Here is a 14,885-nt window from a genome sequence, read left to right as displayed (position 1 = left end):
ACAGTATGTGCAAGCTTCAGATACTGCACATGTGTGTTGCAGACCAGACTTTCAGACTTCAGCCCAAAATCAGGAAGTGATAGAGGGTTTGATAGCTAGTGTTAGAGTGTGGGCCTGTACATTATTTCAGTTGCGAACCTAGCTTGTAAGCTAAGTGTGCACAGTGTATTAGTGTTGGTCATTTGCACAGGTGAGCGAACCTCTGAGCCACTAATGGCTAAGCATGTTGTTTCTGTTTTTTTTAAGGGTCAACTTAAGTTCATCTGAAAAGGTACTTTAGTAGACCACTTGACACTTTCAATTTCATTTTTTCCCCCTACCAATAACCGGGTGGCTGTTTTGGTGATGTTTTCATTTATTTTATTTTATTTTTTTTTAATTCCTCTTTTTGGTTGTTTTGTTGGTATAGTGTGACTTCTGTTAGAGACTAATTTGATTTACCTTTGGTTAAATTTGTAGTTCAGGGACCCAAGATTTATTTAACTAGTTAATAGAGGGACTCGATAGCTATTCTCTCAAAACCCTCAGTAGTGTTTTAGGAGCACTAGGAACACACACACACACACACACACACACACACACACACACACACACACACACACAAGGTTGCTCACATACTTGCTCAAAATGTACAAAGTCTACGGTAACACAAGACCCTGGGTGATTTGTAGCATTTAATCCCACATCTCAAAGACGTGTACATTTATTCATTTAACAGTTCTGACGACAAAGAATTTCAGAATCAATTATATTTTCAGTGTTTGAATGTTAATGAAACAGTTTTTGAGGTCTTGAGCAGGAAGTGAACGTAGTCATAACCAAATAGGGATAAACTCAGTGCAGAGTTGCACTGGTTAAGGATTGTTCTGAGAAACTGGAAGATCAAGTTCATGAGTGATTTACTGATTTAATCTCTGCTAACTGTAATATTAGATTAAAGAGCAGAAAACTGCCTGAAAAAATTAGGTTACACTATGGTGATTATGTAAACTGTGCTATTGTTTATGAACTGGATCCCAATAATCCCAGCAAGGCCTGCTTGTGCATTGTAGAACTTTCATACTTGTGTGCAAAGTTAGCATATTAACTGTGTCTTTCTCTTACCTCCAGTGCTGACTTTAAGATACCCGTAGGTGACTGCAGCCACTCTGCTCTCTGAGACAATGTCAGGGGAGGGCGAGAGAAGCACTGCATCTGAAATGAGTCTCTCCAAGAAGCTTCCTGACACCGAAAGGTGAGATCTAGTTCAGAGCTGTGCATGGAATGGTTTTCTTCATGTGTCTGAACACGCAACATTTCTCTACCCGTATGCAAAAAATAGCGACTGTAAGAGCTTGTGACAGAACCTGCATAAACAAACAAATACTAATAATGTAATGCCTAAATGGGTAAAATACAAAAACTACTCTCGGCCTGATCTTTTCTTAATCGAAGGGGAATGTCCCTATATGCCAGTTATCTGCTTCTATAATGTCAGTGTGTGAATTATGTGTTGTGGGTTACATGTCGCATGTTAGTCTATGTGTTAACCCACCACAACATACTATGGCTCTCAAATTGTTCTTTCTGTTCCTTAGTGTCATGGAGGAGAGATCAGAGTCACCTACACAGAGCTGTGTGTCCATGAAGAGTGACTCATCAAAAGACTTCAAACCACCCACCTTCAGAGACGGAGAGCTGCCCTCTGAGAAAAGGTATTTTGAGCTACTCCTCCAATCTCATCCCCAGATTAATGTGTATTCTTCATAGGGCTGGTCATATTCTGACTGCATTTTCAATACAGCAGTGTTATGTCCCTGGTGTAGTGTGGTGTCTAGGGGTACGAAGAGGGGACATAGCATAAAGGAACCCACCACCTGTGCTGGTGTGATGGGGGAGGAAAACATGGACATGGGGAATCAATGTGAAAAAAAGTGCATGATATATTTGGAATATTTACAGGTATGTTTACAAGCACACTCAAAAACACACGAGGGTGGGAGAGGACGACAGATGAAGCCAAAGAAATGAAACTAGTAAAACAAAAACTACCCTAAATGTCTACACCGAAAAAAAAACACAATAGACTACAAAACCAAAAGGTGGCAGAGCCAAAGGAAACCTAACTACACTAGCTATCTAGTAACAAAAATACAAAAGTGGCACCCGCCTCTAACCTAACCCTAAACAGCGTGAACACTACCGCGGGGATCCCCTTGTACACAGAATGGCAAATTTGTAATTATAGTAGAAACACACGAAAGGCACAAAGGCAAAACAACGAGATCAGAATCTGAAACACAGCACATCCAGCTTCTTTAAATGTTGGTGCTCCGCATCCGGTTGGTTGGTTGAACCAAGAGGGGCACTCCCTCCCTGGTTGGTCGAACAGGAAAGAAGGGGGCGGGGCACAAAACCAGGCCAGATGTGACTGCCAGTGCGCCATAGCCGGGTACCTGGAGAGAGAGAGAGAGATGCAGACGAAACAAGACATACAAATAAAACACACAGTGCGCCGCATATAACAAGCAGCAACACAAACACTTAGAATGAACCGTCTAGTGATTTTTTTTCATCTCTTTATAAAGAGATGATGCCATCATAGTATTTCCTGTTTTCTTGTCATCAGCACTGATTTCTCAGCGTATAAACCAAGTGCCACAGCAGCTCACAGTTGCCCACGTCATAATTCCTCTCAGCTGGGGACAGCTTTCTAGAAAAAAAAAAGAACACGGATAAAGTTTTCATGGCTCATCATGACGCTGCTCCCACACCAGTGTCGAGGGCGTCCACCTTCACAATGATGGTTTTATTCAGGTTGGGCATTTTTAGGATGGAAGCCGAGGTGAAACGCTCCTTTAACAGGCAGAGAGCAGCTCCAGCAGCGCCAGTCCTGCACAGTTTCTAGACTTTCCCTTAAGGCTGAGAGGGGGGCAGACACTGTGCTGAATCCATGAATGAAACGGCAGTAGAAGTTGGCAAAACCCAAGCGCTGGAGTTCTTTTATGGTGCTGGGTTCTGACCATGCTGTAACTGCCATAATCTTCTTTTCCTCCATCTCGGTGGAATCTCCGGGGCAGCCGTGGTCTAAAGGGTAGAGAACCGGGCTTGTGACTGGAGGGTTGCTGGTTCGATTCCCAGGCTGTGTGCCCTTGAGCAAGGCACTTAACCCCAATGCTCCCCGGGCACTCACCAAGGAGGCTGCCCACTGCTCCTGCGTCTGGTGTGTGTTCACTACTGGTGTGTTGGATGGGTTAAATGCAGAGGACAAATTCGCTGCTCGCTGTTCACAGTGTGTGTGTGCAATCACTGAAACTTAAAAAAAACAAACAAACAAAAAAAAAAAACAATCATGTATCCCAGGAAGGAGACAGTGGTTTGATGGAAAACGCACTTCTCTGCCTTCACGTAGAGTTGGTGTTTTAGGAGGCGTGACAGGACCTGGAGAACGTGTGATGTGTTCCGAGAGTGGAATGGATGAGGATGTCGTCGATATAGGCGATAACAAATCTTCCCAATAGGTCTCTCAGCACATCGTTCACAAAGGCCTGGAAGACAGAGGGTGCGTTAACCAAACCGAAAGGCATAACTAAATATTCATAATGATCTGAGGTAGTGCTGAATGCTGTTTTCCACTCGTCACCTTCCCGGATACGGATCAGATTATCATGAAAAATTGGGACCTCCGGAGTTGTTCTGTAGCAGATGGAACTAGAGAAAGTGGGTACCGATACTTCACCGTGATGGAGTTCAGCCCTCGGTAGTCGATACAGGGACGTAAACCACCATCTTTCTTTTCAACAAAGAAGAAACCAGCCGAAGCTGGTGAAGTGGATGGGCGAATGAGCCTTGCTGAAGTGCCTCTTTGATGTTTACTGAAAACCTCTTGTAAGTCAAAATAGATGAAGACAATGTTGATGACAGGACGGAGACCAGGTGGTGATTTCTTTGTCTGTCCATGAGATGCTGGGGTTGTGATGCTGGAGCCAGGGAAAACTGAGGATGAGGGGTTATGTGGATGATGGGAGAACGAGAAGCTTGATGTCCTCCTGATGGAACACCCCCATGGTGAGTTGTACTTGGGATGTGAGTGACCAATCCACTTCTCACGGAGAGGCCGTTGAGGGCATGAATGGACACAGAGGTTCACAGACGACGTAGTGGTATGTGAAGAGTCTGAGCCAGGGAGTGGCTGATGCAGTTCCCTGCTGCCCCCGAATCTAGAAGGGCTGAAAAAAAGAGGGAAGGATCACCGAATAATCCAAGCCCTATGAAGAATTCACATTAATCTGGGGATGAGATTGTAGGAGTAGATCAAAATACCTTTTCTCAGAGGGCAGCTCTCCCTCTCTGAAGGTAAGTCATCTGATGAGTCACTCTTCATGGACGCACAGCTCATACTGAAGGATCACTGGAAGCAAGAAAGGCTGGGCAGACATCTGGAAGGAGGAAGCGCTTACCTCATTACGGGGAACTGTGCTACGGGCGTGTGCCTCCCTCCCGATTTCTCGAGGACGGACCGGTCTAACTGGGCAACTAGACACCAGATGGCCCCTCTCTCCGCAGTAGAGACACAGACCCTGCTCAATTCGACGCCGTTCTCGGATGGTCAGACAAGTGTTGCCAACTTCTATGGGCTCAGGCTCAGAGTGAGGAAGGGAAGGAATGGGCAGTCTGGTGTCTCTGGACATCCGATGACGCTCCTGCAGCAAGTGATCTAGCCGGATGGAGAGGGCCATGAGAGAGTCCAGACCCAGGTTCTCATCGCGGCAGGCTAATTCCATCCTAAGTCTTCTCTCAATCCTCACTGGTAGATTGAACAAATGGCCGATTTGTTCCACCCACTGGCGGTGGCAGCGATGCGGAAGGACAAACCAGAACAGGCAAAAGTAGCAAAGAAAACACGGTACTGAAATAAGTAAATTACTAACAAAACTTCTTGTAGCAAACAAACAAGATAGAATTCAAGATTGAAACAAGCAAATCAGGTTCATATCTAGGGCTGCTCGGAATACACGTATAGCATGTGTACACTTCGCAGAGTGTTGTGAAAACAGAGAGGTTTAAATAGGGGATTGAATGAGTGTAAGAAAGTGAAGATAGGTGTGGCAGATGAGTGAACAGACTGATGATTAAAAAAACGGTGACGCTGATGGCTGAATGGCTGAAGTCGGCGGGGGAGGAGACGAGCTCGTTACACTTGAGCAAACGATAAAGTAGCTTGTCGCTCCCATTACTGTGATTTTAAAGAATTTGCATTTGTCAACATGTCAGAGAGACAGTCAGCCAGAAGCACCGGGGTCACCAGTGTAGCCTTTGTGAGCATAAACCTGACTCAAATCAGGATTTTCAGGCAAACAGAGCAGCTGAAACTCCTTTACTTAAGACTCAACAGAACAAACCAACTTTAACTGTGCAGTGTGGTGCTCGCTTTGGCTGCACATATATTAAAATTGCAACGATACAGAGAAGATTAGCATGGCCCCTGTGCAAGGATGACACACAAATTCATGAGGTGTTCCTCATTTTTATAAAGCTTCTTTACACTCAAACTATGACTTAAATTCTTACTAACAATATTGTCTCTAAACCCTTCAATATTTTACACGGAACTCGTCAAGGCTGTTCTCTGTCACCACTCCTATTCACTCTGGCCATAGAGCCATTTGCCTTAGCCGTCAGGTCGCATAGTGACATTTCTGGCATTAGACTAGGTCATATAGACAGTTGAATAGCTCTCTACGCTGATGATGTCATCCTATTCTTAACAGACTTAACAAGATCTATCCCAGCTTTGTTGGATGTTATCAAGACTTTCTGAAGCTTTTCTGGATATATAAAAAACAATTCCAAATCTTTATTGATGCTACTCAATAAAACAGAAAGGATCAGACCTATCAACTTTATGTCTTCATTCAACTCAACAGACTACTTCACCTACCTTGGCAATCATATTGTACCCGAAGTTGATAAAATTGTTGCAACCAATTATTACCCCATTCCACAATCAATTACTAAGATGAATATCCTTCCCAAACTATTTTATTTATTTCAAAATATCCCTTTACCTCTGCCACCATCACTTTTCATGAAGCTAAAGAAAATTTGTACACATTTTATATGGAATAATAGACACCACAGGCTCCGTTTAACCCTGCTGTACCTGCCATATGACAGGGGGGACTTAAAGCCCCGAACTTTCAGTGTTACTATTGGGCTGCACAATTACGAACAATGATGTTTTATTTTTCCTCAGAGCCGCTCCCTGTGTGGGTAGATATAGAATCATTTGCCCTTACTCTTAATCTACCACTCGGGTTGTATATTTGCTCAACAAACATTAGAAAACTTCGGGAAAAAACAGAAGTCCCATTGTTTTAAACATGATTAATGTTTGGTACAAGGTACCGGAAATACTAGGAGAAAAAAACATTCTTTATCCCGCTTCAGCCCTATCTGCAGAAATGACCATTTTTAACTGGGGAGAACTGATGCAGGATTTCGCTTTTGGGTGAGCAATGGGTTAGGTAAGGTTGAGGATCTGTTCAATGGTGACATTTGAAGAAATTAAAGCAAAATTCGATATCCCGCACAAATTTTTTTTCTTAAATATGTGCAAGTCAGTTTTATTGAGGCAACCCAAAGTCAGAAGTTAACTGTACACCCCCACCCCCACCCCCCACCCCTGCACATACATCCATACATTCTGGAGGATGCAGTCTCAAGCGATTTATATAGCAGTAGTTTATATAGGCCAGCTGAATGCTTGGAGGGAGGATATGCAGGAGGAGATCTCCTTGGGGGAGTGGGGTGATGTATGCTTAGAGGCCCATACTCAAACGGTGAATACAAGGTTGCTGCTATTACAATTTAATTGGCTAATGCACACATACATAACTCCCGTCAAACTACACAAATATAACGAAAATATCCCAGACACATGCATTAATTAATGCATTAAACAAGAAAAAGGAACACTTTTTCATTGTATGCGGGAGTGCAAAGAGATTACAAAGTTCTGGAGGGAGATATTGCGGGCAATATATAATATGCTGCACATAAATCTACCTCTATACCCTTAAATTGTTCATACTAGGCATATATCCAAATGACCCAATTTTCCAAAAGAAAAAGAAAGCACTTATTAACAAATGCTTGCTCCATGCAAAATGCCTCGTAGAATTATCATGGAAAAATGTAATTAGACTGCACTTAGGTCATTGGCTCTTCCTGCCTGTCAATGGGGAAAATTACTTATATTTTGAAGGGTGAAAGGGAGACCTTTTATTCCATATGGGAACCATTCATTTTCTTTATGGAATATATGGATTTGTCTGAAGCACTAAAAGAGACTGAGGAAATGGGAAATATTTGAATATTTAAGAGATGTGAGGTTGGGTATAAGCAGAGGGGAGAATGTCGCCTTTTGTTGCTGTTTTTTTCCCTACCCTTCATTCTCTTAACTTTATCCATTTATTCTACTTTTCACCTGTGTATTTTGGATTTGTGCATTTTATTTAGTTTATTTCATTCACAGTAACCTTTTGTCAATTATGTTTTATCTCAATATTGTCTTGTTAATGTTTGTCTATTTGCCTTACTATTGTTGAAAATTAATACATATATTGTTCAAGAAAAGAAACACAAAAAACTGTGCAGTGTGACTGCTTCATCACATACAGACATAGGTAGCTTTGAAAGGGAGCATTCCTATATGTGCCTCTACCATGTCAGTGTGTGAATTGTGTGTTGGGGGTTACATATGTGGTATCTGTGAGTCTATGTGTTAACCCACAACAACATACTGTGGCTCTCAAATTCTTCTTTCTTTTCCTTAGTGCCATGGAGGAGAGATCAGAGTCACCTACACAGAGCTGTGTGTCCATGGAGAGTGACCGCTCAGAAGAAGGCGTCCGACCTGACCTCAAAGAGGGAGATCTGCCCTCTGAGAAAAGGTAGTTTGAGCTACTCCTGCAATCTCATCCCCAGATTAATGTGAATTCTTCATAGGGCTGGTCATATTCTGACTGGATTTTCAGTCCAACAGCAACACAAACACTTAGAATGAACCATTCAATGAATTTAAATGTGGGCTGACATGATGCTTCAGAGAAATGTTTCTTCAGAGAAACCAGGCATGCAGAAAGCACAGCCTAACATACAATCATATTTGGTGCATTTGCTGCACCTTTCACTTTTTGAAACACTTTGCCATTCTTGGGAATGTAGCAGAAATAGTTTTCATTGGTGTCCTTGAAAAATGCAAGGCCAGTTAGTTTTATTTGTGTCTGAGTCCCTGCTTTGCAGCATTGATTCATTTACAACTAACAGTCAAACTGCATTCAGTGAGGTAGTGCTATATGTGATAAGCCAGTGGAGAATTCATTGTCTAAGTATGCAGTATTACATAAAGCATAAGAGAAGATCTACAGAGCCTTGTATAGACTGGCATGATTTCAATTTTCTTTGAATTGTCTCCTCTCTTCTTATTTTGATCAGTCAAAGCACTCCTTCAATGTCTTTAATGTAATTACTTAAACTTATGCATTTAAGTAATTACAAAAGCACAAATACCATGAGATATGCTCTCGTATACATGGCATCATTTCAAGGAAAAAATATTTGACTAACAAGAGCTAAGGTGAAAAAAGCAAAAATCTCTGGTTCACTATAGACGCATCATTAACCAAGGACTGAAAACTACGGTTCCTAGTTCCAATACAAAACTGTCACAGCCCCAATTCTAATAGAGAGGCATGTATTTGAATAGACTTTGTGTTCCTTTGTCTGTGTTTGTGTGTTTACAGATATCAACATAATGAAAACTAAGAAGTGGAAATAATTTCCATGTCAGCATTAACAAACATATTGGCATTCATGAATATAAACCTTACAAACACAATACAAGGACAAACTGTTAACCAACAGAAAAACCCATTATACACAAATATGTATTATTTTTTATGGAAATTTACACACCAAACATATAACAAAAATATATAAGCATTATAAACATTATTCAATGTTAAACAGCAGGCACAAAACATGTCAGCTGCCACATGGGGGCATCCCATATTCTACAGTCAAAACAACAGCTACTGCAAAGTATACAACAAAAACAATGAAGCAAGATTCGTATTGCTCAAAAATGCACACTCAAGAAGTGCCTAATAAGAAAAAGACTGCTTCATCACTGCTTTGTATTTAAACCAGAGTATATTTCACAGAACATGATGTAAGATCTAAGACAATGGTTATGAATATATTCATAGCCAGATAGTGATACATGTACAAATGCTGACCCATTAAGAGTACAAAAGAGAGTCAGCCCTAAATATCAGAGGATCAGTATAATACAGACATGACAAGTGTAATATCAGTTGGGCAGTAGTTTATTCTCATCATATTAACCTTCTTGATGAAAAGCATAGTCTTAATTAGGTGACAACCCAGAAAAAATAGAAAGCATTATTATTAATTTCAAGTTTCAAGTTCAAGTTTATTTAGAGCCCAATATCACTGTTTACAGTCTCAAAGGGCTTTACAGGCCACAACAGTCAAATCAAGACAGGACGGCACCCCCTGACTTAATCCTCATGGCGGGCAAGAAAAAACTCCCCAAAAACCCAAAAGGGAAATGTGAAAATGGGAGAAATCTTGAGAAGGACCACAGAGAGAGGAGACCCCTCCTTGGCCAGACAGGTGTGCAATAGGCGCTGACCCAGTGGGCAGTTACAATTGCAAGTAAATTGGAACAAAGGGGATGGCGATGCTGACAGGAGGCTGACAGGGGGATGAAAGATGATAACACCAGGATGGATTGGTCCACAGGGCGGGAGGAGTCAGAACCACTGGTATCTCAGGAGTAGCATGTGTGGCAAGTAGCATGTGTGGCTCGACAGAGAGAGAGAGAGAGAGAGAGAGAAAGAAGAGAGAGAGAGAGAGAGAGAGAGAGATTGTTAGATGTTCATTTCCACATAGGCCTAATGGTTAAGGGAAAATATACATCATGTGCCGAATGCAGGCAGAGACTCCAGCAAGACTAGCTATTACAGCATAGTTAAAAGGGAGAGCTAGAAGATAACACGGGCATGATGGCACTCTGGGACACAAGGCAGCCACCCATTCCACCGTCAACAAACCTGAGTGAACATGTTAGAGTGGGGGGGGCGACAGCATCCAAACATCCCAGGTCACCAAACATTCTATGTCCAAGAACCCTCCAGATCTGCTCCTTTGCCTAGTAAAGAGCTGTTAGCAAAAGGCTTGGCTAAACAGATAAGTTTTCAGCCTTGACTTAAACATAGAGACTGTGTCTGAGTCTTGAACATTAATTGGGAGGCTGTTCCATAACTGTGGGGCTCTGTAAGAGAAGGCTCTGCCCCCTGCTGTAGCCATCACAACTCGAGGTACCAACAAATAGCCTGCACCTTTTGACCTAAGTAGGCGTGGTGGATCATAAAAGACCAGGAGTTCGCGCAGGTACTGTGGCGCAAGACCATTTAGTGCTCTATATGTTAATAGTAAGATTTTATAATCAATACGAGATTTGACTGGGAGCCAGTGCAGTGTGGATAAGGTAGGGGTGATATGATCATATCTTTTGGTTCTAATAAGAACTCTGGCTGCTGCATTTTGAACTAAGTGTAGCTTATTTATACACCTATTAGAACAACCAGACAGTAAGGCATTACAGTAGTCTAACCTAGAGGTAATGAAAGCATGAACCAATTTTTCAGCATCTTGAAATGACAATACATTTCTTATCCTGTTAATATTTCTAAGATGAAAGAAGGCTATCCTGGTAATACTATGTACATGAGCTTCAAATGAAAGACTGGAGTCAATAATTACACCAAGTAGTAGTAGTATTGAAGTAATAATTATAATAATTTTATTGCTGTTGTAACAAAATGTACCTTGGGCAGGGTTGGAACAGTGTAACAAAGGATGTAACAATGGTTGCATAACTCTAAACCACCCTCTTGTTACCCATCAAACCACACATGGAAAGTAAGGTTTAAACTGGTCTCTGCTTGGCAGACATTTTAATTATTTAAGTATGTAAAAAGCTTCAGAAAACTGGAGGTGAAAGCCCAAGATCCTCACTTGTACCTGAGAAGTCAGCTCTGAGTCTCTTTCTCTCCCACTTTACAAAGATTATTGTGTGTCTATATTGTTCCCTAGTCTTTCCAAACCCAAATTCCTTAAGTTCTTTCTTCATAGAGAGACACACTACACACACAGATACTGAGAACTATCTGGATCACAGGGTTATACTGAAGTATGAAATGTAGAAACAGAAATAAATTATCACCACAACAAACAGTAAATATTGTAATACTGATCACAGGGCTATATATTTACTTACCCTAACAAAACTGATTAACTTAAAAAATTGAAATAACTTTCTTAATCAGTCAGAAACAAAATGAATATATAACTTTCATTTTTGAATGAGATTAACAAATAGATATCAGTAGTCCAGAATCAGAAACCTCATTAAGTAAAAACTTTCATTGCTTAATATGAGTACCTGATTTTAGCTTCTCTAATACCTCAGTATTTTTGCATATCACCACACAGTGTAAAATATTATTCATTCTACTCTCCAGAAAGCTTATGAAGGAACACAGCTTTGTGTTCGAGGAATGTGAACGCATGAAAAATCATGCTCTCAAGAAGAAGTTTCATGAAGATCTATTCTACACCTTCCTTGTAAGACTAAAACTATTTCATATGAATATACCTCTTAGCCTTTCACTCTCTTTTAGCTGGTTGCAATATTAAGGCGAAAGTGATCACCCTTAATGATATGAACGAAGTTGCTGGATTTTATAACTCCTGTTTGTTCCTTTGCTTTTTTTCTCCCTGTGTTTTGTCAAAGGAACTTGAGAAAAAAGTAATGGTATTTATGAAGCGTGAGCTGGACAGGTTTAAGAAATTTCTGAAAAAAGAAAAGATAAAATACTCTGACAGGGAAGCAGATGACAACTACAGAGCCAGAGAGGGGGCTCTGAACATCACACTGCACTTTCTGAAGAAGATGAACCACAATGACCTCGCAGATACTCTAGAGAAATGTAAGAAATCTGTTTAACATGTAGTCAGAGACCAGAAATGGGATTTCTTCAACTCAAATAACAAAATAATTGTTTTAGGTGTTTTATATTCAATCTCTTGCTTATAATATTTCTCAGACTATTTCACAGATTGTACTATCAATTATTGGCTCAGTGTATCGTGTATCGTGTCTCTGCCTCACAGTGGGGTAGGAGATAATGTATATGTACTCCATATACAGCGGTAATGCTCAACTTAACATATTGATTTTCAACATATTTATTAGGTCCAATTGAGATGTGTCAGCGTGAGCTTAAATCAAATCTGAAGAGGAAGTATGAAAGTGTGTTTGAAGGAATAGCAAAGCAAGGGAGCTCTAAACTACTGGAAAAGATTTACACAGACCTCTACATCACAGAGGGCGGAAGTGGTGCAGTCAATAAAGAGCATGAAGTGAGACATATTGAGAAAGCATCTGGGAGTCTAGAAACAGAAGAGAAACTGATTGAGTGCAACAATATCTTTAAACCATTACCTGGACAAGAAAAAAACATCAGAACTGTGCTTACAAAGGGAGTTGCTGGCATTGGAAAATCAATCTCTGTGCAGAAGTTCATTCTGGACTGGGCAAAAGGAAATGCAAATCAGGACATCGAGTTGATTTTTCCACTTCCTTTCCGGGAGCTGAACTTGAAGAAGGAAAAATACAGTTTTATGGACATTCTTCATCAATTTTTCCCAGAGACCAGAGGACTGATGCTTACCAAGAATAAGAAGTACAAAGTCCTGTTTGTCTTTGATGGCCTGGATGAATGTCGACATCCTCTGGAGTTCAAGAAAAATGAGATCTGGTCTGACATAACTGCACCAACCTCAGTGGATGTTCTTCTGACAAACCTCATCAAGGGAAATCTGCTTCCCTCTGCTCTCATATGGATAACTACCAGACCTGCAGCAGCCAGTCACATCCCTCCTGACTGTATTGACCAGGTGGCCGAGATACGCGGGTTTAATGACACACAGAGAGAGGAGTACTTCAGAAAGAGAATCACTGATGAGAAACTGGCTGACAGAGTCATCTCACACATGAAACAATCACGGAGCCTCTACATCATGTGCCACATCCCAGTCTTCTGTTGGATCTCAGCCACTGTTCTTGAAAGAATATTGGAAGAAACAGACACCACTGACAAACTGCAAACTCAAGAATCAGACAGTACTGACAAACAGCAAATCTTAAAGACACTAACACAAATGTACTCGCACTTTCTGATCTTTCAGACCAGACAAAAGACTGAGAAGTATGGGGAGAAATATTATTTGGACACACAGTGGGATGAAAAGAGCATTCTGGCTCTGGGACGTCTGGCTTTTCAAAACCTGTTAAGAAACAATCTGATTTTCACTGAAAGCGACCTAACAGATTGTGGCATTAGTGTGAACGACGCATCTGTGTACTCAGGAATGTGCACACAGATCTTTAAAGAGGACTCTGGGGTGTTTCTTGCTACTGTGTTCTGCTTTGTGCATCTGAGTATTCAGGAGTTTATTGCCGCTTTGTATGCATACATGTCTATTGACAAACACCAAAAAAATGTTTTTGCTGACCAGGACACGTCACTGGAGAATGAAAGTAACACAGTGACTGGATTGCTCAAGAAAGCAGTGGATAAGGCTTTGGAGAGTGAGAGTGGACACCTTGACCTTTTTCTCCGCTTCCTTCTTGGTCTCTCACTGGAGTCCAATCAGAGGCTCTTACAGGGTTTACTGACACAGACAGGAGGCAGCTCAGAGGGCAAGGAAGAAATAGTCAGATACATCAAGGACAAGCTCAACGAGAATCCCTCTGCAGAGAGATCCATCAATCTGTTCCACTGTCTGAATGAACTAAATGACAAATCTCTAGTGGAGGAGATCCAAAACCACCTGAGCTCTGGAAGTCTCTCTAGTGCCCAGCTCTCACCTGCTCAGTGGTCAGCTCTGGTCTTTGTGTTACTGACATCAGAGGAGCAGATGGAGGTGTTTGACCTTAAAAAGTTCATCAGGTCAGATGAGTGTCTTAAGAGACTCCTGCCAGTGGTCAAAGCAGCCACAAAAGCTTTGTAAGTACAATCTGTTGCCCACACACCTGAGTAATACAATGTGCTGTCTTAATGATTGCTCAACTTTTACACTGGAATGTGTATGTTTGTTACGTCCCAGATGGTGAGTTGAGTCTAGGGGTATGATGCAGGGACGTAGCATAAAGAAACCCACCACCAGTGTCGGATTGGGACGGTGCGAGGGGAAAAACACACGGACACGGGAGCAATGTACAATAAATAAAGTGCAATGTATTAAAGATATTTACAAAGTGAACAAAGGAATATTTACAAGAATATATATATATATACAGAAATATTTACACATGAACACGGAGAGGGGAGAGAACTACAGACGGTGCCAAAGGAATGAACGAAATAGAACAGAAACCACCCTAACTGCCTACGGAAAACACACACTCAACTACGAGAAACAAAAAAAGGTGGCAGAGCCAAAATAAACCTAACTACACTCACTGCCTACAAAACAAAACATACGATAGTGCCACCCGCCTCTAACCTAACCCCTATACACAGTTAACTCCTAGCGCGGGGATCCCCTTCTTACCTGTTCTTCTCCCCACGCCAATCGAAAGCAACCAAAACCAATCCGTAATCCAAAACCATAGTCAAACAATAACCAAAAGTCAAACACGATACACAGCTAGCAATTATAACACGAAAGAGAGCACACGAGCGAACGCAACGAGACCGAAATCTACCAACAGTTAAAAACCGGCATCTTTAAATTTCCGCGCCCTA

At 41.4% G+C, this 14,885-nt stretch overlaps 1 protein-coding gene and 1 non-coding gene across 2 annotated transcripts in view; both read left to right on the top strand.

The window, feature by feature from the left end:
* The first annotated feature begins 4,802 nt into the window (after positions 1-4,802).
* The window catches only part of LOC115819947 (NACHT, LRR and PYD domains-containing protein 3-like), a 29,493-nt gene continuing 19,410 nt past the window's right edge, over positions 4,803-14,885 (top strand). Inside the window, exons 1-5 of the mRNA XM_030783405.1 lie at positions 4,803-4,885; positions 7,818-7,934; positions 11,595-11,697; positions 11,867-12,062; positions 12,329-14,144. Of these exons, the coding sequence (XP_030639265.1) occupies positions 4,803-4,885; positions 7,818-7,934; positions 11,595-11,697; positions 11,867-12,062; positions 12,329-14,144 (2,315 nt within the window). The remainder of the gene's footprint in view (positions 4,886-7,817; positions 7,935-11,594; positions 11,698-11,866; positions 12,063-12,328; positions 14,145-14,885) is intronic.
* Positions 5,403-5,509, top strand: LOC115827105 (U6 spliceosomal RNA). Its single transcript, XR_004025857.1, has one exon. It is a non-coding gene; the product is annotated as a U6 spliceosomal RNA (small nuclear RNA).

Source organism: Chanos chanos, chromosome 1 (assembly GCF_902362185.1).
Source record: "Chanos chanos chromosome 1, fChaCha1.1, whole genome shotgun sequence".
In the NCBI taxonomy this organism is placed as follows: domain Eukaryota; kingdom Metazoa; phylum Chordata; class Actinopteri; order Gonorynchiformes; family Chanidae; genus Chanos; species Chanos chanos.
This window is presented reverse-complemented; position numbering and strand designations above follow the sequence as displayed.